At 39.4% G+C, this 24,343-nt stretch overlaps 1 protein-coding gene and 1 long non-coding RNA gene across 8 annotated transcripts in view; one reads left to right on the forward strand and one right to left on the reverse strand.

Annotated features, from left to right (window-relative positions):
* The window catches only part of DROSHA (drosha ribonuclease III), a 125,207-nt gene that overhangs the window by 90,074 nt on the left and 10,790 nt on the right, over positions 1–24,343 (forward strand). For all 7 annotated transcript variants that reach the window (XM_015544399.2, XM_007097443.3, XM_007097446.3 and 4 more), the window contains 5 exons: positions 2,459–2,561; positions 5,677–5,747; positions 12,277–12,321; positions 13,840–13,997; positions 15,019–15,124. In XM_015544399.2, the coding sequence (XP_015399885.1) occupies positions 2,459–2,561; positions 5,677–5,747; positions 12,277–12,321; positions 13,840–13,997; positions 15,019–15,124 (483 nt within the window). The remainder of the gene's footprint in view (positions 1–2,458; positions 2,562–5,676; positions 5,748–12,276; positions 12,322–13,839; positions 13,998–15,018; positions 15,125–24,343) is intronic.
* Positions 8,037–23,640, reverse strand: LOC122241345. The gene is made up of 2 exons (XR_006221425.1): positions 23,414–23,640; positions 8,037–8,395 (listed from the first exon to the last, which is right to left on the reverse strand). It is a non-coding gene; the product is annotated as an uncharacterized LOC122241345 (long non-coding RNA).

The following is a 24,343-nucleotide window of genomic DNA, read 5'->3' on the forward strand; positions in this document are numbered from 1 at the left end:
TCAGTAGTAAGGGAAACTGTGGCTTTTAAATCTCCAAACACCAATCATTGATTCACTGGAAAAACTTTTCTGAGTTTCCCTTGATTTTTGCTTTCTTTTTCTTTTTTTTTTTTCTTCATTTTATAGAAAAGACTGGATTAAACCCATCCTGGTTCTTAATTTGATCTTGCTAAAGCATTTAATATATTCAAAATGGTTAATTTTAGCCTCTGGTTTTATGTTAGCAAGAGTGTATTATTTAATTTTATGTAATACCATCATCATAATGATGGCATTTGAGAATGCAAGTAATGACACATTAATGAAAAACTATAGGCGACATGTATGCCAACTTGGTTTTAGGAGCTTCACAATGAGTGAAATTCTACAACCCTACGTACAACTACTTCAATGTTTCGTTGCTTTAATTGTCAAAATGTTTCCTGACAGGGCACATAAATGTCCACTGGAAATAAATGTTAATAAGTAGTTATCAACCCCCTCCCAATTTTTTTTTCAGTTTAAGATATAATGGATTGTTTTTCAAACAGTTGTAGGCAGGACATTTACAAAGTTTGAAAAATTGCCATAGCAGGAAAACAGAAACTGTTATGTGACACCTGGGGTATGTACAAACCTGCGAGTTAATTTGCCCAGTTTCTCCCTTCACTTTTCTGTATGCTCTTCTTCCACCCCAAGTACTGACACTCCCATAGCATTCAACATTCATCTGCTCCAGCAGAAGGCAGTGGTGGCCTTGCCCTCTGTCTAGACCAGTGGTTTGAACCATTTGGGAGGGAAGTACTTGACAGAGGATTGCTGAGAATCTCTGAGAATCTAATGAAAGCTCAGGTCAGCTCTCCACAGATAGATGAACTTTTAACACAAGCACCAGTTGAACACCACTCTCCTTTTTAAAAGTTCCACTAATGCCTACGGGAAAAAGTAAAGATGTAGAGCAGGGATTATGAAAAGTTGGAAAATTCATAGCATTCCAGACTTGTTTGTAATATAAAACATGACTTGCAGTCTATTCTCAAACAGGGCTCCAGAGATTAGCAGACAATTGGATTTTCCCAGTGAAGTTGTGCAACAGGTGAAATTTACATATTCTAGCATAAGCTCTTGCACTTAGGGATCAATTTTTTAAAAGATGTGTTTCCTGCTGTTGCATTTGTGGTAGTCGAAACTCATTTGAATATATTTTGTACTCATGAATTCGTAGCAGTACAGAATACTGATAGCACATATGTCTGATTTGTATTGTCTCTTTTTCCAGTGTAAATGGATATGGATATTAAAATACACTGAGACACACGAAATCTGAGTATCCTATTTGAGGACTGATAAGACTTATATTGTCCTAGTTGGTTCATTAACTTGTGACTTGTTCCATAGTACATAGCATGTTCCTGTTTAGTAAGAATTTATTGAACTGAATTATAGGGTAATGGAAACAGATTTATTGCATGCATATGCAATGTTTGTATTTTTCTCCTTTTATGGGAAGAATTGTGATTTCCATTTATTCAGTTTCAGGAGTTTTATTTTAAAAAATCATTCATACTGTGTCTAGTTCTAAAAGGACTTGATTTGTGTCTTATAATATAATAGGGTAAGAAATCAGTAGGACTTAACTCAAAGTAAAGAGAAAATATGCAGGAAAATAAATGAAGCCAGAAGCGAAGTTACTCTACACAGATATATTCATAAGTCCTACACAATTTCCAGATCTTGGCCACAAATTTGGTTCTAAACTTTTCTGAGGCCAAATTAAAAAAAAAGAAGCATAATTCATTACAAACAATAGTCCAGGAGCCCTTAAGGTGAATCCAACCCTGTTGCTCAGATTTCACTGAGCCTTCTGAAAGATGAGTACAGAGACCTCACAGAGTGGACACAAGTACAGAGATAAAGGGCCACAGATACAGAGATAAAGGGCCACAGAAATCCTTAATCCAAACTACAAAAAAAAAAAAAAAAAAAAGATTTAGAGATACAAGGCATTTTGAAATCTTCCAAGGGTTCCCATTGGTTCTGCCACATACAAATTTGTTCTGTATAGTACAGACATCAATACCATATAAATTGGGAATCAAAGAGGTTGACTTTGGGTTAGATTTGTGTCTCTAGACATGTTGGGTGACCCCAAAGGCCCATGGTCTTATAGCATAGTCTTTTTCCAGCTTTGGCTAGTGCTTGGTCTGAACTTGGAATTAGACTCAGATCTGATCAGTTCTGAACCATCAGAGTTGAAACATCAGAGTTCATAGAAGCCTAGTTGGGGAAAGGTTGAGATTAGTCAGATCTGAACCATATGTAAGGACTCCTAATGAATGGCAAGCTAAACTCTCTTACTTTATTGACATAAGACCAATTAATTTGTATCCATAACCCCTTACCCCCAGGAGATGTAGAGTTGTTGCAGTTATGACTTCGTCAGATTCTTTCTTTCTTATTGTCATTTTGAATTTTGTAGAAACTTGAACTGGATCGTTTTATGCTTTATGCTCATGGACCTGACCTTTGTAGGGAATCAGACCTTCGACATGCAATGGCTAATTGTTTTGAAGCATTAATAGGTAATTTCTCTTTTTATAATCTAATTTCTTGTATGCTTAAAATGTTTGGAGACCATATAAAATTCAGTGTGGAAACTTGGGACAAAGTTAGTTGTTTCCGAAGTGTGTGAGGTCCCTAGTAGAACACTAACTTCACGTATTGTGGTTATTGTAGCTCTTCCAGAGCAGCAGTCTTGCTTTCTTTTCTTGCATTCCCCATGCCTGAACTGGTGTCTGATGTCATGTACGTGCATGGTTAGTATATACTGAATTGAACTGAAGTAAGTTAATATGTAGATGGATTACTTTCCAGATTTGATTCAGGACCACATGCATAAATAAACAGTAAGTAGGTTGCTTCTGAGGCCCTAACACTGTTTTTAATCACATTTTAAACTATTTACAAGATTTTCTGACTTCAACATCTTGAAAACACTGCATTTTTTAAATCCCAGGGCTTGAGTCTATGTAACTATTACTTACTCACTTGAAGCAAGACTGATGCAGACACTTTACTTCCTCGGTTTCTTTTTTACTATAACCAGAATATAGTTAGCTATTGGCACAGGAAAGTTAGGAAGAGTTAATGAGCTCGTGATTGCAAGTATGCTTTACAGTGAAATATAACAGTAGATTGACAATTCCTTGATTTTTTTTTTTTTTTTTTTTTTTAGGTAAATGATTGAGTACATTTTATGTTTCAAAGGCCTTTGTGCTTCCTTATCAATTTTTCCTTCTTCCTTTGAAAATGAGTATAAAAGCATCCCATTATAGTTTTGTACTGATGATGGTAACAAGAGAATGTTTAATAATTAGTATCCACAGTCTTTTCACAGCTATGTCTGTTTTGCACAAATATGTCTATTTTCAGAGAATGTGTCACATGGAATTACTGTGCTCTGTACACATAATAATTTTGACAGTGTTACAGTTGGCTCCCAAGCCAGGCAGACATGATTCAATTCCTTTTTGCTTTATTTATCAGCACTGTGTCTTCACCAAGTTACTGAGTCTCTTTGAGCCTCAGTTTCCCCATCTGTGACATGGAGATAGGATCACTTATCTCACAGAATTGTGAGAATCTTAATATGCAATCCTGGCAGCCACCCCTTCAGAGTTCCATTTCCTTAAACCTTCCCCAAATCACCTACTATAAGCCCAAGTCCTATAAATCTTTTGTAACACTCTTTACTGAGGTGTCCTATGAAGGTGAAGATAAGAATGCAAAAATGCTTTGCACTTTGCCTAGGGCCTGAGTAGTCCCCAAACCACTACTGCTACTTTTACTATCCTCCTCATTGCTATTATTTTACTATCCTCCTCATTATTATTATTATTACTATAACTATGGACAAATAATAAATGTATTTATTCATCAAAAGTCCTGGTGACTAAGTGTCTTAATGTTTTACTTAAAAAATGCCTTTCTGAAGACAGATATAAAAATATGATTTCAAAAATATAGGACTATCTTACTCCAGAGTTATTTGATACCCAATTAAAATGTTATTTGATTTGATATCCAGTTTAAATGTTAAATAGTTATTTCAAATTAAAGAAAAAGGTTGTCCTGATTTTTTAAAATTTATTTATTTTTTATGAGAGAGAGAGAGAGAGAGACAGAGAGAGAGAGAATCCCAAGCAGGCTCTGCGCTGTCAGTGTAGATCCCGACCTGGGGCTCAGTCCCATGAACCGTGAGATCATGACCTGAGCTGGGATTAAAAGTTGGAAGCTCATCACCAAACTCCACACCCAAAACCAAATAATCCAGTGAAGAAATGGGCAGAAAACATGAATAGACACTTCTCTAAAGAAGACATCCAGATGGCCAACAGGCACATGAAAAGAGGCTCAACATCGCTCCTCATCAGGGAAATGCAAATCAAAACCACACTCAGATATCACCTCATGCCAGTCAGACTGGCCAAAATGAACAAATCAGGAGACTATAGATGCTGGAGAGGATGTGGAGAAACAGGAACCCTCCTGCACTATTGGTGGGAATGCAAACTGGTGCAGCCACTCTGGAAAACAGTGTGGAGGTTCCTCAAAAAATTAAAAATAGACCTACCCTATGACCCAGCAATAGCACTGCTGGGAATTTACCCAAGGGATACAGGAGTGCTGATGCATAGGGGCACTTGTACCCCAGTGTTTATAGCAGCACTCTCAACAATAGCCAAATTATGGAAACAGCCTAAGTGTCCATCAACTGACGAATGGATAAAGAAATTGTGGTTTATATACACAATGGAATACTACGTGGCAGTGAGAAAGAATGAAATATGGCCTTTTGTAGCAACGTGGATGGAACTGGAGAGTCTTATACTAAGTGAAATAAGTCATACAGAGAGACAGATACCATATGTTTTCACTCTTATGTGGATCCTGAGAAGCTTAACAGAAACCCATGAGGGAGGGGAAGGAAAAAAAAAAAAAAAGAGGTTAGAGTGGGAGAGAGCCAAAGCATAAGAGACCCTTAAAAACTGAGAACAAACTGAGGGTTGATGGGGGGTGGAAGGGAGGGGAGGGTAGGTGATGGGTATTGAAGAGGGCATCTTTTGGGATGAGAACTGGGTGTTGTATGGAAACCCATTTGACAATAAATTTCATATATTAAAAAATAAAAAGATAGAATTCCCCCCCCCCCCAAAAAAAGTTGGAAGCTCAGCCAACTGAGCCATCCAGGTGCCCCTGAGATTGTCCTGATTTTTATTTGCAGAAGCCTTCATTGATCTGAGCTCAAGTTTTATCAGGTCTTTTTATGGTCTAAAACATAAACTATAAATATAAAATAAAACCTAACATGCTCATAAAGTCGGTATTTGTGCATAGTTCCCTTAGTAAGTTCATACCCATACCTCACATGATAGTTCATAGTAGGCCTCTTTTTACTTAAAATATTGGATTTAGGTTTTAGTAACTTGAATTTCACATTTCAGTCTAATTTATAGTACAAATCCTGGCTAAGAGAGGGAAGATGCTACCTTTAAAATAGTTGCTCTGGTCTTGTCAGTTTTTTTTCTTTAATGTGAGTGAATTTTGGCTTGCCTTTTTGCTTTATTTATAGAGACATATAATTTTCTTTGAATATTAATGCAGCCTTCCGTTTGGCATTCTCTTCCTTTTATCTAGGAGCTGTTTACTTGGAGGGAAGCCTGGAGGAAGCCAAACAGTTATTTGGACGCTTACTCTTTAATGATCCGGTATTTATCTTGAATCATTTGATTTTTCTCAAGTATCATTATAGAAGATTTTATATCAATTAGTGTTTGTGTTTAAAGAGAGTGTAGGAGAAACAAAGTTCCCGAATATGCCATGGATGGTAGGTTTCAATACAACAAAAATAACTTACTCAACCCTGTTGCAAATGGGAAAGTCCTGTGGGCATTTGCACTAGGAATTTGCCTTCTACCTGAGACCCCATTTCTCCCATGGCCACTTAACAAATTCAATAATAATACTTTGCTTTATTTTCAAGTATCTTGAAGTTGATTATGATTTTCTGTTTTATAATGGTTGGGTACCTACACCATGCAAGCTTACTTGAAGCTATAGCCTTTTGGCTTTTCTGTTTAGGATTTATTTTTATATAAACTATGTAGACTAGATAAATGTATATTTATTTTAGAAAGTGAGTTCATAGGGAGTTTCTGACAGGGCTATGAATAAAGAGTATGAAGGTACTTTTTTTTTTCTTCCTTAAACAAGTTATAGTTTAAGAACAAATGATAGATTCTAAAATAGTCCCTATTGTTACTAAAGTATTAAGCTATTAATATTGCTAGAGCCACTTTTTAAAATCCTGCATGTAATAGAGCATACTGGATGCTTTTTGTACCAAAACAAGTCAATTTAACATTTAAAGGGAGACGCAACTCTGTATTCCAAATTGAAATGTCATTATAATTGAGTGAAATAGCCCTCATGGAGCAATAAAGAACATAGGAAGCCAGTGTTTTAAGCCTTTGTGAAACCTTCAGCTTAAATGGCTGTCAGATGTTATTACTGAATTACTTAGGATATTTAAAAAAAAAAAAAGAATAGTTTTGAAAAATGTGACCTCAATAATGTTCATATTTGAGGATTTGATTTTTTTATATTTGTTTTTATAGAGATCTGTGATGATTTTATGTTTGTGAATTTTCTCCTGATGGGGAAGTTATCTACAGATGTTCCATGTCCCCCATTTTGTCCTACACATACAAATGAGTGTGCATCTTGATTTATATCTGTAGCAGATGGCATGTATTTTAAGTCTTTTTCTCAAATCTTAAAATATCTTTGTTTTGGCCTTTATCTTTTGTTGGCAATTTCAGCAACTTCTTTACTTTCTTCCTCCTTCCAGGCTTGCCTTACACTAGTCCCCTCACTCCCAGCTACTCCCTGCCCCCTTCTCCCATCGTACCTGCTGCCCCACCCCCCCCCTCAAATCTATGCTGTGTTCCTGGTTTCCTGAATTATATGCAGGTTTACACCATGTGCTTTTCATTGCATCAGTTTTTGTTTAGATTCGTTTCTCTTTTTAAACTGCTTCTTTCTCCCACTTGTCTACTTAGCAAGCTTATCTTATATTTCCAGTACCGAGTGCAGTGCTGGCAAGCGCAGTATTTAATAAATATTTGTTAACAGAATAAAATGAATAAGTGATTCAATGAAAAAGCAGAGTCTGAACATGATCTTACAAATGGGAAGGCTGAGATGCAGAATTCATCTTAGTGTGTCTTTATGAAACTGAGCAGTGCTTAGTAATACATGGTCTTTCTGTTTCACCATTTTCAAGTGCACACACCAGGCCATTCTGACTCATTTGACATCTCCATATTGGTTCACATCTATTAGGTGTAATGTGTGAGAGACGGGGGTGAACCGTTGAATTTTTTCTTGAGTAATGATACTGTGAAAGTCTAATCAGCCACAGGCAGCCAGACACAAACCTGTAGGCCCACAAAACAGAGTTATTGAATCCATGTAGTGAGGGAGGCAGGAGGGCTGGTGCTGGCGGATTGTAAGGAGGAGCCAGGGAAGCAGGGATCAGTTCTTGGTTGGTAGTCTTTTCTGAAGCTGAGTTAGAAGAAGCCATGGGTTGGGGTGCCTGGGTGCCTCAGTTGATTGAATGACCACCTCTTGGTTTTGGCTCAGGTCATGATCCCATGGTGGTGGGATTGAGCCCCTCGTCAGGTACTGCACTGAGTGTGGAGCCTGCTTGAGATTCATTCTCTCTCTCTCTCTCTCTCTCTCTCTCTCTCTCTCTCTCTCTCTCTCTCTCCCTCCCTCCCTCCCTCCCTCCCTCCCTCTCCCTCCCTCTCCCTCCCTCCCCCCATCCCCCCATCCCCCTCTCCCCCTCCCCCTCTCCCTCTCTCCCCCACCTCTCTCTCTCTCTCTCTCTCTCTCTCTCTCTCTCTCTCTCTCTCTCTTTCAAAAAAAAAAAAAAAAAAGGCAGCCACAGATTAATTTGGGATTGGGTGCTGTCAGGAGCTAAGGGCAAGTTAACATAGTGTCCCCAGTAATGTTTATTCAGAGGAGAAGACATAGCAAAGCAGGTCAGAGGGCAACATCAGCAGAAAAGCAGTGGTCCCTCAAAGAGGGTGTCTTTTCTGGCATTTTACAGCGGCTGTAAGACCTTGAGGGAAACATAGTTTCCTGCCATCTTTGCAGTAGGCTTGATGTCTGTCGTCCCCCCTAGCCCTGTTGACAGCGGGACTGTTTCTGCATTCTCAGCCTGGTCTGATGTTCATTCACTCGTTCATCCCAGACTGTTTTTCCTGGCTCCATGTTTTCATCTTTGTGTAGCCCTTCATGGTTTCCCAATACATTCAGATCCATTGTTGGAATCTGATCGTCCCAATGGCTTCTTGGAAAGATAGGGAGAGATTACTATGTAATCTTTCATATTCTCCTATTCCCTTCCCACCCCCTTTTTGTCTTTATGTGTCTGTCCCAATATCTCCTTCCCTGGCCTTTCTCTGGAGCCCCAGAGATTGGGATGTCTTTTCAAATTGCCCCTGGGCAACTTCATGTGGGTACATACCTCGTTTCAACATTTTTAGTGTTTGAACTCATCACCTTAATACTAAAACGTATTTCACCTCTTTTATTTTTATCATCTAAACCGAAAACCTTACGATCTTCTTTCGTCCTGAAGCTTTTTCCTTCCCATCTCTATGAGTTGCAGACTCTTCTATCAGTTCTGTCCCTAGTATGTCTTTTTTTTTTTTAATGTTTATTTATTTTGAGAGAGAGAGAGTGTGTGCAAAGGCATGATTGGGGGTGGGACAAAGAGAGAGGGAGAGAAAGAATCCCAAGCTGGCCCCGCACTGTTAGCGTGCAGCCCTATGCGAGGCTCAATCTCATGAACCATGAGATCATGACCTGAACTGAAATCGAGAGTGGGATGCTTAACTGACTGAGCCACCCAGGCACCCCTGTGTCTAATATGGCTTGAATTGGTTCCTGTTTGCTTTAATGTTTGCCCTCCTCATTTCTCACATGAAGTATTTAACCATTCCAGTCTATCATTCACACTACATTTAGAGTTGTCTTCTTTTTAGTGTATGGATTTGACTATTTTCTTTCTTGCTTAAGATCTTTGATTTCTTTACTGTCTGCCAAGGCCTATATTATACAACAGAGCATTTAATAGTTTTCATAATCTAATTCCCATCTATTTTTTGTTTCTTTTCTTCTCCCCCTTTGTGCCATTCTAGGAATTCCCTTTTTTAATTAAAAATTTCTTTTAGACTTGATTTTTTAGAGCAGTTTTAGGCGCACAGACATATTGAGAGTAAAAATTTCCCATACTCCCCCTCCTCCGCCACACGTTCCTAGCCTCTCCCATTTTATCAACATCACCCATCAGAGTGGTACATTTATTACAGTTGATGAACCTACATTGATACATCATCATCTCTCAAGGTCCTGTAGTTTACCTTAGGGTTCACTCTTGGTGTTATACATTCTGTGGGTTTGGACAAATGTGTAATGCCATGTATCCATTATAATACCATATAGAGTATTTTCACTGTCCTAAAATCCTATGTTCTACCTATTAGGAGTTACCTTTTTGTGCCTGTTTTCTTTGAGACATATTATTTATGCATATACGGTGCCCTGCTTTTGATTGCCGCTCTCTGCTGATTTGCCAAATTCCTCATGTCATTCAGGATACATCTGAAGAGTTAGCTCTTCTTTGAAGCTTTATCTGATACCCCCAAGCAGAATTTTCCTTGCATTGATTTATATCACTATTATAGAACTGATCTCAGTTCATTAAATTATACTTATTTACCTTCATTTTCCCCCACTAGGCTCCTTTGAGGACAGGAATAGTGTCTCATTTGTTTTAGTAAGCTAATACATAATAGGTATTTGATAAAAATATGTTGCTAAACAACAAGCGTTGGTGAGGATGTGGAGAAAAATTCTCTTGTACTGTTGGTCAGAATGAAAACTGGTGCATCCATTCTGGAAAACAGTATGGAGGTTCCTCAGAAAATTAAAAATAGAATTACCCTACAGTCCACTAATTACACTACTGGGTGTTTACCCAAAAAATACAAAAACACTAATTGTAAAAGATACATGCACCCCTATCTTTTTTTTAATGGGTAAGGACAGATTTTAATCAGTAATATACTATTGTGATAAGAAAGAAGGTCTAGTGTGAACTGATCCAACTTTGATTTGGACAGAATGACTGGGCATTTTAAATAGAGTCAGGGAAGTGAAAATGACAAAGGAGGGATCAGTGTAAATCATGTACTTTTATGTTTATTGCATTATTTTATGTTTATTGCATTATTGCGTATGTTATTGCATTATTTACAATAGCCAAACTATGGAAGCAGCCCAAGTGTCTATTGATAGATGAATGGATAAAGACACACACACACACACACACACACACACACACACACACACACACAAAGAGAAGAATATTACTCAGCTATAAAAAAGAATGAAATCTTGCCATTTGCAATGATGTGGATGGAGCTAAAGAGTATAATGCTAAGCAAAATAAGTCAGAGAAAGACATATACCATAAGATCTCACTTATATGTGGAATTTAAGAAACAAAACAAATGAGCAAAGGAAAAACAAAAAGATAAACTGAGAAACAGACTCTTAACTATAGAGAACAAACTGATGGTTACCAGAGGAGGTGAGTAAAGGGATGGGTCAAATAGGTGATGAAGATTAAAGAGTACACTTAGCACAATGAACAAAATAAAAAAAAATGTTGCATTAATAAATGTCTCAGCAGTCAGTGAGCATTTTCTGGAACACACTGAAGGAAGAGGTTTTTGCCTTGAATAGATGGTAGAGCTAGAATTCCAGTCTGAAGTTTTTATTTTACAGGCTATTTTCTCTCACACCAAGGGATGGCAGAACCTGATCTCTGAGTAGGGTAGATAAAAGGAAATGGAGGCAGTGGAAATAATTTAGGTGTGAGGTGTTAAGTGGTTATACATCTAAGACATCTCAGGAGACATCACAGTGTCACTGAGTGAAAAACAGGAGAAAGGGGAAAGAGGAATTAGAATTAAGTTCCTGAGAATTTCGAATATTGGAGACGAGAGTCGGTTAGAAGAGCTAGCTGTTGATTGTTACTGTTGATATGATCAACATTAGTAGTAGCATCTTCTGTGTGCCAGCACTGGGCCTGTTGCTTTGAGGAGGAAAAAAGCATGAGAGAACGTGAGAAAGTTGTAAGAAGGGAGTGACATTCTGCATAATTCATGGTACAGAGAATTCAAGGGAAAGGTTATTGGTTAAGAGAAGCTCTCTAAAGTGCCTTAAAACAGTTTGATATTTAAGCTTTCTTTTTTTTTAAATATTGGCAACAAGACACAAACCCAAAACCTCTTAAGTGTATTTTACTGGGATGCAAGTTGCCCAAAAAAACACTGAATATTTTATTTCACATGGTCATCATGTGTGCCACAGTGATACTAAATTTTCCTATTCTTCTCTGCCCCCCCCCCCCAGTTTTTAAAAAATATTTTCCCCTCTTTTTAAAAATCTTTTGTTACTTGTTTGAAAAACCTAACATCAAGGCCAGAAAGTAGATTCAGTCAGAGGCTCCCTAGAGTCTAAAACTGAAGGAAAAACGCTTTAATCCTGAGGAAGTTCTAATATAACTGCCTCTAGATTTAGCTCAGTGGATAAAATAATGTACTGGGCTTCTCCGTAAAATCCACTCATTTCCATATTTCAAGAGAACATTTGTAGTGACCCACAGTAAAAGTGTGGTCTTATAGATCTGAGAGTTTAGGCACTAGATATGGATGTTTTCCACTCCATCTTAAAGCAGCTCAAGTGATAATGAACGAGTGCCTAAAATAAAAGACATCTGAGATGAGTTTTAATTACAAAAGGCACAGCTGATGCACATTTCTAGGGAATGATAAACTAAAAAATATGATTAAAACAGCAGCTTAATCCCATGTATTAGGTTAAGCAAATGTGTAACTGACTTTTAAAAGGTATCTTTGACTTCTGGGGGTGGAGGTGGCTCTTTTCCTCCCCAGCTTAATAGGCTAATTAGAGTCACTACAGGCGGTTTGAGTGGTGAATACACTTTAAAAAAATTAGTTTGCTAGCACTATTGAATTTGCAATAAGTGGAGTCAGCATCTGAAATAGTTCACTATTTCAAATAATGGCATTTTATTTAGTACTCCAGAGTGTGTTAAATGGCTCCCTCGAGCATTAAAGGCATCACTCTGTTTTCCAGGACCTACGTGAAGTCTGGCTCAATTATCCTCTCCACCCACTCCAAGTAAGTGTGACCTTCCTGTCTGCAGTGAGCTTTAGAAATCTGGGGGTTCACGTTATTTTAGCTTGCCTGTTTCCCCTCCTGCTTTTATAAACCTTTGATTCCCTTCAGTGGCACTATGACTTTAGGCTGGGTGTTAGGCAGAATTGGAAAACTTTGGAACAATAGTAAAATGAACCCATTTGTGTTGCATTTGTGCTCTGGGATGGGGTGGGGAAAGCCCTGGGAGTCGTCTTCCTTCAAGTCAGGAGGATCTCCTTGTGTGGTTATGGTTTGGTGCCCTCTCTCCCCCAAAAAAGTGATATTCAAAGCTTAATGTGTTGATTGCAGTATATCTTCCTGCATGCTATTGTAGAGAAAGTAATATGGAGTCAAGTCTGGGCTTAGTAAAAAGAACAAATACTAAATGAACCTTGCTAAATTGTAACCTACTTTGGATCTTGGAAATTGAAGGCTTTGACTCAAATTGCATAAAACATTGTAAATTAAAATTTTAGTACAATGTGATGACTTTTTGCTCAAGATTTTGGTATTTAAAAGATGTGTGTATGGTAACCCTCTTTTTCCCAGTTTAAAAATTCTTTGTATTTGCTTGTATTTCTATTTTACTTGGAGATATACAAATGTATGTATACATGTATATATATACCTACATACTTTTATATATGCATGTGTGTATATGTACATTATACATATATAAGAATAATCACTAGTGGCTGAACTTTCATGAGAGGCTTTATGGTATGGTAATAAATGGCATTAATTCAAAGAACTTTAGAAACATTACTATGAAATTGTCCAAAGTTGTTGAAAATGTTCACTTTAATTATGCTTTTCGTGTTTGCTCTCTGCCAGTTGTTAAAGGCTCATTGTTATGTGGAGCCACCTGCCTAGTGGTATGATAATCTCCAGTGTAAGCTGAATCTAGTTTTAGTGGTGTTCATTTACCAAAATAGGTGGTCCCTAGAAGACACACAGAGGTCATGTTCCTCTAATACAGTGGTTCTCAGAGGGCAGTTCCCAGACCAGCAGCAACTGTGTCTCTTTCTCCTGGGAACTTGCTTGATAGGCAGACTCTCAGTCCTTTCTCCAGATGTACTGAATCAGAAACTCGGGGGGTAGAGCTCAGCCATCTGGATGTAATAAGCCCTGCAAGAGCTCCGATGAACATGAGAGTTTGAGAAGCACTGTGTTACTAGATATACATATTCTCCATCAGCAGTCCTTCCTTTTGCCTCTTCCTTGGGGAGTTAGTATAATACTTGGGATTTTGAACTATCTGTGTACAGTACTTGGCCTTGAAATTTGATAGAAGATTGGAAAATATTTTTTGAGCCTTCTTTAAATATTAGGTTTGTTTGCCATTCTAAGGGTTGAGAAAGAAGCTTCCATGTTTTATTGGCATTTCAGAAATTTCTGCCCATAGGAGAAGGAATTTTATAAAACACTATCCTAGAATTGATAATTACTTTTGTAACCAAACACTGCACATAGTTTTTTATTTATTTTCTTCTCATGCAGCTACAAGAGCCAAATACTGATCGACAACTTATTGAGACTTCTCCAGTTCTACAGAAACTTACTGAGTTTGAAGAAGCAATTGGAGTAATTTTTACTCATGTTCGACTTCTGGCAAGAGCATTCACATTGAGAACTGTGGGATTTAACCATCTGACCCTGTAAGTTAGAATTGCTCGTGTAATCCCAGTGTGACCATTTAGACAGGAAGTCCCAAACCTTTGCTGCATGCCTTTCAAAGGAATTGGGATTTCAAACATATTTCCAGGAAGGTCACATCAGGAGATGGTGAGTAGCCAGACACTGGGATATGTTCCAATACAATATTTTTGGTTTCATTGTCGTGCATCTTATTTCTTCGTAGAGTAGAAGAGAAGCATGAAGGAAGTAAAAATTTTATCTGTAAAGGGATAGATATTAAGTATTTTAGGCTTTGCAGGCCATGTGGTCTCTGTTTCAGTGATTCAGCTCTGCTCTAGTAGCATAAAAGCAGCCATAGAGAAAATGTAAATGAATGAGCGTGGCTGTGTCCCAATTAAATTTGCAAAAACAGACCAAGGGCTGAAATTGGCCCTCCACCCTAGCTCTAGATGAGTGATTTGGAGATAAGCTAATGTAATAATTAGGAAAATAACCAAAATGTTATTTTTTTGCATGTTGTTTTTCATTCTGTTTTTGGCTTCTCTCCCCCAAATCAAATATTCACAGCTATCTTTAAAGTGTAAAGATTTAAGATTCTTGTCATAGATATTTTTTTTAGTGTCCTTAAACTGGATTCCAGATAGAGTATATATTTCAATAAAGAAGTAAAGATTTAACAAAAATCTTTTCTGGACCTTTTTGCTTTATTTCGTCTGAATGGGGGTTCTCTGTGCAGATAACAATCTGTACTATATTTTTCAGTTGATATTCCTTAACCTCTGACCAGACACCATTTACCAATCTTTATTTTAGCAGTTTTGTAATCCTAAGATGGTGCTCACTTTCTTCTTCAAGACCCAATCTATATTGACTCAGATCTCTCCTCAATTGAGAAGCCTTAGGGACTTGTATTTAATTTTGTGCTTTAAAGCAAGGTGAATACATTGCCTTTTACAATCATGTCTTTTTAAAAATTCTGTTTCTTTTTTTAATAATACAAATGCCTATTGATCTCTTCTGCATTGATGTTGTTTTTTCCAGAGGCCACAACCAGAGGATGGAATTCCTAGGTGATTCCATAATGCAACTGGTAGCCACTGAGTACTTGTTTATTCATTTCCCAGATCATCATGAAGGACACTTAACTGTGAGTTTGTGCTAAATCATTCCCTCCAGTAAGATTGCTATATAATAAAGTGAAGATTGGAAGAGCCAGATATATATTTCTGTAATTGATTACTTAATTCTTGGTGACGTTAGCATAGTATATGGCTTTGTTCATTTCGTTATGCAAATTGTATACAAAGCAGTTTACGAGAAGAACTCATTTTATACGTCTTCATTAATGGTTACCTACTCTGTGCAAGACATTGAGCTAGGCTTCATGGGAAGAGCAAATATTAGTTGACACCAATCTATCCATAAGGAGTTTAAAAACTGGTAGCAGCAATGAAAAATGTAAGGCAATAACTGCAAATTGTCTTTCTCTTTGTGTGTGTGTGTGTGTGTGTGTGTGTGTGTGTGTGTGTGTGTGTATACGTGATGTATATGTGTGTTATATGTGTATGCATACCCATACATGTGCACTATGAAAAACAGAAGTAAGTAATTGTAACTAAATGCAGGAAAGAACCATATGAAATATTATGAAGAGCATAGGTAAACTGCTGCACTTGTGCTGTTTAGGAAAAGATAAGCTTCCTTGTATCTCTGATTTGTAAGAAGGCTTTGTGGATATGATGATCTTTGAGCCTTTAAATACGAATAGGATTGGGCCATTAGGAGTTAGTGGGAAGAAATTTCTGTGCAAAGACATGCCACAACATGGGTGTACTGAAATAAGGGCACAACCTGAAAAACCAGAAGATAGAGACACAGTAGGGAATGAGTTTGGCTGGATCCAGGGTGGAGTTGAAAGGGACATAGGCAAGGTTTGATTTAATGAACAAAGTGAAACAGCCCCCATTTCTCTCATTTTTATTTTATTTTATAAAATTGTATTGAGCTTTTTTATTTGTTGCGTACTGTTTTTACTCTATGAAACTGATCAATAATATAGCTGGAATGGTGAACAAAGCATATCTGGAAGCCCCTCTAGAGTTGGGCATTGAGAAAACAAATACATTCCTGGGCCAAGAAAAACAGTAGTATGCTCTAAGATATTTTGTTAGTGTAGATTTTCTTCTTTATTATATTGAAGAAATAATAAGTCTTTCATAGTTTGCATCTCAACAATTTTATGCATGTTTTGCTTTGAATAGAATTGGATCTTATCTTTGCAACTGTGAACACTGGAAATAGTTTATGTGAGACACAAATATTGGAATTAGGGAGAATGTGGTGATTTAACTGTGTTTAGATATAATTTCTCAGTGAAATTTCTAAGCCTAACAAAATGTGGTCTTTTATTCACTCACTCAGTGAGCATTGTGTTCTTACTATGCCCCATGTACTATTATATGGGAAATCAGCAATACACTTCTTTTAAATTTAACTTAAGGGGCTCCTGGGTTGCTTACTTGGTTAAGCATCTGACTCTTGGTTTTGGCTCAGGTCATCAGCTCACGGTTTGTGAGTTTGAGCCCTGCATCAGGCTCTCTGCTATCAATGCAGAGCCCACTTCTGAGCTTCTGTCTCCCTCTCTCTGCCCCTCCCCCACTCATGCTTACACGCTCACTCTCTCTCTCAAAATAAATATATAAACATATAAAAAAATAACAGTCTGATGACCATTTGAAGTTAACTACTTTTGGATGGACAAGGAAGTATTTTCCTCTTGAATTAATATTAAATTCTGAAGAACATAGGAGTATTTACCAGAAATAAACTAGTGTTTAGTGTCTTGTTCTACATTAGGGAGTCAATAACTGCTTGTTCAGTGTCTTCCATTAGGGAATAGACTTCATAGCTGTCAGAGTATCTGGTCGGTCTGAGAAATTACCAAACCAAGCCAAATGGCTTGAAGTAGTAATTCATTTTTTGGCCACATAGAGGCCAAAATGTAGAAAATGTATGACTTCAACACACGCATTTACCCTTGTATTCCTGCAGAATTAACTGTGAACTCTTGGGTTTTGTGGCAGTGGGATGCTATAGACCAGTTTACTGCTTCCTATCTTGGTCATTGCACACATGTACACATTGAACATATGATAAAACCAAAACTCAGAAAGGCACAAGTCCTGCCCAAGGTCTAGATGAAGGTAAAACCAGAACTAAAGACTCCAGTTTTATGTTCTTTCCCGAAGTGCTTCAGTGCCATAACTATAGTTTTATCCAAAGTGTGTTTATCAGCCTTGCTGTCTTAAAATTAGAGAATTTTTGAATAGCTTATTAGAAAGATGTTAAATGACAAAATTATGATATGACGGTTTTATTAACTATATTCACAGAAAGCTTTGGTAGAAATCGATAGGACTGACAGATCTGCTGGCAAAACAAAGATGATCTGTCATCAGTTGAGTACATATTTTTTTTTTTTTTTTTTTTTTTTTTTTTTTTAGTTGAGTACATATTTTAAAAGATACTAACTCTCATCGGTGCTGCTGCAGTTGCTCCCCCCACCCCCGCTTGAAACACTGCCCTTTGCTGGCTTCTGTGACACTGCATTTCCTGGTTTTCCTCTCACCTCCTTAGCCATACTCTGTTAGCCCCCTGTGCAGCTGATGGATATTCCAGCATCTGAAAGGCTCCCTTCCAGGCCATGTCTCTTCTCATGAGAGCCTCTCCCAGACAGTCTTTTCTGTGTCCACACCATCAGGTCCCCTCTAGGGGCAGTGATGTCCACAGGGACCTCTTTGGTCCTATTTTTTTGGTTTTTTTTGTCTAAGCTGTTGTGGCTGCCCTCTCAGCGTCTCCACATGTCCAAGACAGAATGTATGGTCTTCTTGCACCTGGGTCCTCTTCTAGTATTTGCTGAGTAACCGAATGGCAGCATCAGCCAGCTGGTGTTGCAAGTCAGAAACCTAGGGATCATCTTTGATTCCTCTCTCCACCCATTTGCCTATATTGTAGACCAATCACGAGTCCTGATGTCCTTACTTCCTGAGTAGCCACCTCGTCTTCATCACTTAAATTCTCTCAACCAGCCTGTCACCTGGACCACTGTAGCAACTTCTGCATCATTAGCAAAATGGTACAGGAATATGCTTGACAAAGAAACCCCATTAGAAGAGGTGGCATTTATTAAATTGCAAAGGATACAATCTTTTTTTTTTTTTTTTAACATTTATTCATTTTTGAGAGACAGAGCATGAGCGGGGGAGGAGCAGAAAGAGGGGGAGACAGAATCCAAAGCAGGCTCCGAGCTCCCAGCTGCCAGCACAGAGCCCAGTGTGGGGCTCCAACCCACGAACCGTGAGGTCATGACCTGAGCCGAAGTCAGATGCCTAACTGACTGAGCCACCCAGGTGCCCCACAAAGGATATGATCTTAAGGGTGTGTTTATACCAAGCACTAGGCAGTGCAGCATGTACAGATTTCCCCGAGATGTTCGCAGCTGTCTGCAGAACTGGCCTTTGCAGCTGTGTGCTCCCCCACGGTGCGTGTTGTCTCAGCGGAAATCCTTCAGTCAGCCCAGGTTTCAGGCCTGTTGACAGTGTCATAGCTTCCTTATCCTGTATCCTTCCTGTATCCACTCCTGCCCCCACTCAGTGATGCATTCTCATGCTGTAGCGGTGGCTGGCGTCTTTTCACAGCAGACCTCCTGTGACCGTGCTCGCTGTTCATCTTCAGTTCACTTTGGTCATTTCTGTTATCTCCCCAGCCTCTAAATGTTGGAGTGCCCCTGTTCTCAGACCTCCTCCCTTTTCTCTTGGTTTCTTTTCTGAGTAATCTCATAGCTTTGAATACTTCTGCCTGTACCTCTCCCCCTAACTCCACTCAGGTCTTTATATCTCCAAATACACTTGACTACCTAGATGTAAAGATATATTGGAATCCCTAGTTGGATTTCTCTTAGGCCATCTCCATGGCCAAAACAAAACTGATTTTTCACCCCAAAACCTGCTTTTCTCTAGCTGTGCTCCATATCAGTAAGGACTGTTTCATTCTGTATTTGCTCAGGGGAAAACCTTGAAGTCATCCATAACTGTCCTCTTTTCTTCATGCTATACCTATTAGCCACTAGCGTCCTGTTGATTTTACTTTAAAATTCTGTCCAGAACGTGACTACTTTTTACCAGCTCCGCTGTTAACTCCCTGGTCCAGGCTACTAATACCTTTTCCCTAAATTATAACCATAGCCTCCCAACTGGTCCATCCCCCCTCTCGCTACCCCCCCCTCCCCCGCCCCCCAGCCCTCGGTCTGTGTTTAGCACATCATCTACAGGGACTGTTTTAAAAGGAAGTCAGATTACAACCTCCTTGTTACCTACAAGACCCTATGACCTGCCTCTCTGATGCTGTCTCTGTCTCTCCTAGACTCTTCACATTGGCTTCTGTGCCATTCTACAGGACACTAAGCAAGCCTTTGCCTCAGGGTCTTTGCACATGCTGTGGCTAAATCCCCCATCTGCTTCAGGTCTTGGTTCAAATGCTATCTTACTAGTGATGCCTTTAACTTATAGTGACCTCTTCCCCTTGTCCCTAGTCCCTGTCTCCCAGCCTGAAACCTCATTTCCATTTTCTCCTTGGCATTTTCTATGTATTTTACTTGTTTACTGTCTTCTCTCATCAGAGTATAAACTCCTTGAGGGCAAGAGTTTTTGTCTGTTTTCTTCATTCCTGATTCCCTGGGTCCTTGGGAGTTGGTATATCATTGTTCTGCAAATATGCTCAATGAATGATTGTCATATCCCAGTCCAGCGGTTTTTGTTTATTCTTTGGATAGTAACTAAAGAGTAAGCAAGGCCCAGGGTGCCTGCCCAGCTGTCCACCTCATGTCACATATTCTTCTTTTCATTGTGCACCTCTATGCTGGCCTGTTTTGTGTTCCTCCAAGCCCCCTCCTGCCATCAGGCTTTGCATGTACTGTTCTTGTTCTGGAGAATATTCTGCTTCCAGCCCTTATTCCCATCTGCGTGGTCTCTCCTACTCTTCCCTTAGATGTCAGTTCTGGCTTGACTTCTGGATGCAAGGAGAGCCTTCCTGGATGCCCTCCTGCCCACTCAGAATTCCACGTTCTTTTCTTTCCTGGCACTTTTTTTCAATTTGCCTGTCCCACTAGCCTGGAAGTTCTGGGAGATCATGTTTTTATTTATCACTGTGTGCCCAGGCCATATGGTAGGCTTTCCATACATATTTGATGAGTAAATAAAAGAGAGTTTTGTGGGCAGCTAAGTTGTACAGAGAGGGAAGTAGCAGTGGCACTGGAGGGAAAAGTGGCATGTTGTCTTATGTGTAAAGAAGGAGGCTGAAAACTTATTTATGAATGTCTAAAGATTAAAATTCATTTAAAATTTTGTTGGAGATTACTTGCTACAGTTGCATTTGTATGAGGGAAATAGCAAATTATTCATTATTGGATTAAAGAACATACAACTACATTAATTTACACTGGGAGGCATTCATTAGCTTTGAACCATTTCTTTGTACACTTGTTTTACAGAGAAGAAGGACAGCTGAGCAAATGAAATGGGAAGTTTTGGATGCTGATGGGGAAAAACATAGTGTTGTAGGAGTTGGATATTCAAAAAGTCCTGCGTGGGAAGGAATATCAGGCATATATAGTTGTACTAGGATGACTGAGGTTCATTTCATAGACTGAAGTATTTGTTTTTCAGGGTTGGGATTAGGTAAGTAGTGAGAGGGTAACAAAGAGCATTAACTCAGACCAGATGCCTGTCTTGTCACACTTGCAAGTTTCAAACCTGCATGTTGTTCTTCCCTCTAGATCATTCCTCCTTCTTAGCCTTTCCTCTGTGCTCCTGAGCTAAAAATAGTTGTTAACCCCATACCTACTATGTGCAAGGTACTATGCTCATTTGTGTGCGTCAGTGAGGTGAATGTGCAGAAAATTCTGTTTGCTTTTAGAAGAAAGCTTTGCAATAATGAGAAAGCAAGGATTATAAATAAAAAGTTTGAGAAACAGTGATCTAATCCCTCTCTGCTGCCTCCAGACAGCACTAAACATAAATCATTTGGACAAACACGGATCTTATGTACAAGATCTCTTTGAGAGGATAGATTCCACAGCCTCCTATTTGAGAATTTCTCTGTCACTGACATAATTTGCCTCTTTGTATCTGACCTGCATTTTGCCTGCTAGCATTTGTGTACCTTTTCTTTAGTTATCATAGGAAATGGAGACCATCTGGCTACCACTCTTGGTAAAATAGACCTGTGTGGCACATCACTGTCACTTTTAATAATATATTCTGCGTTCACCCCATGCTCTTATATTAAAGCCTGTAAAATAATAAATCACAGTCTACTTATTTTACACTAGGTGGCCCTCTTTGGTTGCTCATGTCCCACAGCTGTCGCTTCCTCTTTAGAATCGAGAGTGAATAGAGAAGTTGAAGGAAGAATGCCAATATGTTTCTTTGTTTGTTTTAAAGCAGTAAACCTTTTTCCTATTAAAAGTTAAGTTTAATTATGAAGACTGCTCTGCTGAGATAATAAAAAACATCCTGGATTCTCAAAATCAGAATTCAAGGTGTGTGATATTTATACTGGGCCTGCCATTGCATCAGGAACTCAGCCATCTTCTCAGCTTCACAGAGAGTCCTAACTCCATCTTCATTTTTTCTCTTGATCTCAAGTATAATTTGTGGGGCACCTGGGTGGCTCAGTTGGTTGGTTAAGCATCTGACTCTTGATCCTGGCTCAGGTCATGATCTGTGGTTTGTGAGTTCGAGCCCCAAGTCAGGCTCTGTGATGACAGCGTGGAGCCTGCCTGGGATTCTCTCTCCCTCTGCCCCTCCCCTGCTGGCTTACAGGTGCACACACGCTCGTTCTCTCTCAAGATAAATAAACTTAAAAATTTTTTTCAAGTAAAATTTTGTCTTTTGTGGGTGGGGTTTAAAGAAATAGTTTTTAAGGGCAGCCTAGCACTTGCTAAAATGGAAAGCTTTGAAGACAATAAGTAGACAGGTATCTAGAACAACTGTGTTGAAGAAAAATCCAGAGGAATTTCTAGAACTTTATAGAACCCTTTTCTTGTAACCAAAGAGTGAGCTTATCTTTCCTAATAATGATGATGCTACTGTGGGTAACAATAGCGGCTAACACAAATTTCTTGTGTGTTTATTGCATGCCAGCCATTGCACTGTGATTCATTACAACCATGTGCAGTAGGTACTACTTGCTCCATTTAATTTTTTTTTTTTTTTTTTAACATTTATTCATTTTTGAGAGACAGAGCATGAGCAGGGAAGGGGCAGAGACAGGGAGACACAGAATCCGAAGCAGGCTCCAGGCTCCGAGCTGTCAGCACAGAGCCCGACGCAGGGCTCGAACTCACGAGCCGTGAGATCATGACCTGAGCTGAAGTCGGACGCCCAACCGACTGAGCCACCCAGGTGCCTGCTTGCTCCATTTTATAGATGAGGAAACAAACTCAGAGAGATGTAGTAACTTACACAGGGTCACTGAGCCAGGAAGTGGTAGGGCCACAGTTGGAACCCAGGAAACTTGGTGCCAAATGTTTTGCTTTTCACTACCACATCTAATGCAAGGCATTGTTCACAAAACACTCTAATAACTGTCTCAAGCTTAATTGGGTATTTAATATAATTTTCTAGCATTCTACTAAAAAATAAAAAGCAGATATTTCCTCTTTGTAAAATAATGATCTATAGCATCGATGTCGGCAGGTTTTCCAACCTCGTATCTTGCCCCATTCAAATCTGTTCATCAGAACAGTCTTTCTAAAATCAAAAAATTACCTTGCCCCTGTTCCCATTTGACACTTTTTGGGATTCCTCCTCCCCTACAGGAAAGTACAGACTTCCTTATATGACCTGCAAGACTTCCCCAGAGACCAGCTGGCCTCACCTGCATCAGTGCTTCCCAACTCCGCTCTGGAAACTCTGACCTCTCCTCCAGTCCCACCCAGTGATCACCTTGCTGTGTCATGGTGCCTTGTTTTGCCAAAGCTGTTCCCTCTTCCTGGAAAACCCTTTCCCAGCGTCTCAATCTGTTCAGGCTGTTACAACAAAATACCACAGACTAGTGGTATTTTGAACCACTTATGAACAATAGAAATCTATTGCTCACGGTTCTGGAGACTGGAAGTCCAAGATCAGAGTGCCAGCATGGTGAAGTGAGGGCCCTCTTCCAGGTCACAGACTCCTCCTTGTGTTCTCACAGGGGAGAAGGGGCTGCAGATCTCTCTGAGGCTTCTTTTATAAGCGCATTGATCCATCAGTGAGGGCTCCACCCTCATAACCTAATCACCTCACAGGCCCCACCTCCTAATGCCATCATCTTTAGGGGTTAGGATTTCAACATAGGAATTTTTAGGGGGCACGGACATTCAGACCGTAGCACCTACCCTCTGGCAGACTCTTTCCTTTGTTCAGTTCTGATTTTGTGTTTGTCAGAATCCACCTATGTGCACATGGCCAAGTTGTATCCCCAGAAATACTAATTCCTTGGTTCTTGGAAGGGGCCTGAGCACCAGTATCTCAGAAGCACCTTATGATTCTGATATAACAGCCAGGTCAGCGAGCCTCTGCAGTGTTTTTACTCAGGGGTCAGGTCCTCCAGGAGGCCTTTAGGCTGAGGTAGAAAGGAGTGCCTCCGTGCACCGTGACCTCTGTGCTGTCACAGCAGCTACCACAGTGCATCACAATGGCCAGTTCGCGTGGCTTCCCTGGATAGTAGCAGCAATGGTGTGTCAATCATCTTGGGGTCTTTAGCTGTCAGCATAGTGCCTGGCACAGAATTGGGCTCCACAGCTATTAACACTGAACTGCCATAACTCCAGGTGGTTTTCTGCCTTGTGACCCCACCTTGATTCCACTTGTTGGCAAACGGCATGATTCATTCTGAAGTAGGGTTCAGCAGAGGCCAAGGATACAAGCTATCATTTAAAGAACTGCCATTCAGACTTTGTGGTTTAGGTAAAGAGAAAGTCCTTCTCATCTTCTAAATTTAAATTGACTCTAAAAATATGGATGGTTTATAGCTTCCTTCTTCCACACTGAGTTCTGGTTTAGGCTCTTAGTTTTGGCAAGAACTTGAAGATCACTTTCTGCTGGCCACCCTACTGCTTCAAGACCTGTCAGGGCGTATCTTAGGTGAAACCAGAAGCACTTGTTAGCATCCTCACTGTTTTCCTCCTTATCCATCAGACAGCATTACTGTATAATAGTGAAGAATGAGCCCTGACTCTGGAAGGCAGCTTGTGTATGCTCATGTGTTCATTAGGCTTGTTGATTTTGAGGCCTGAAATCTCCGTATAGGCAACCTAAATTAGAGT

The sequence above is a fragment of the Panthera tigris genome, chromosome A1 (genome assembly GCF_018350195.1).
Source record: "Panthera tigris isolate Pti1 chromosome A1, P.tigris_Pti1_mat1.1, whole genome shotgun sequence".
NCBI lineage: Eukaryota > Metazoa > Chordata > Mammalia > Carnivora > Felidae > Panthera > Panthera tigris.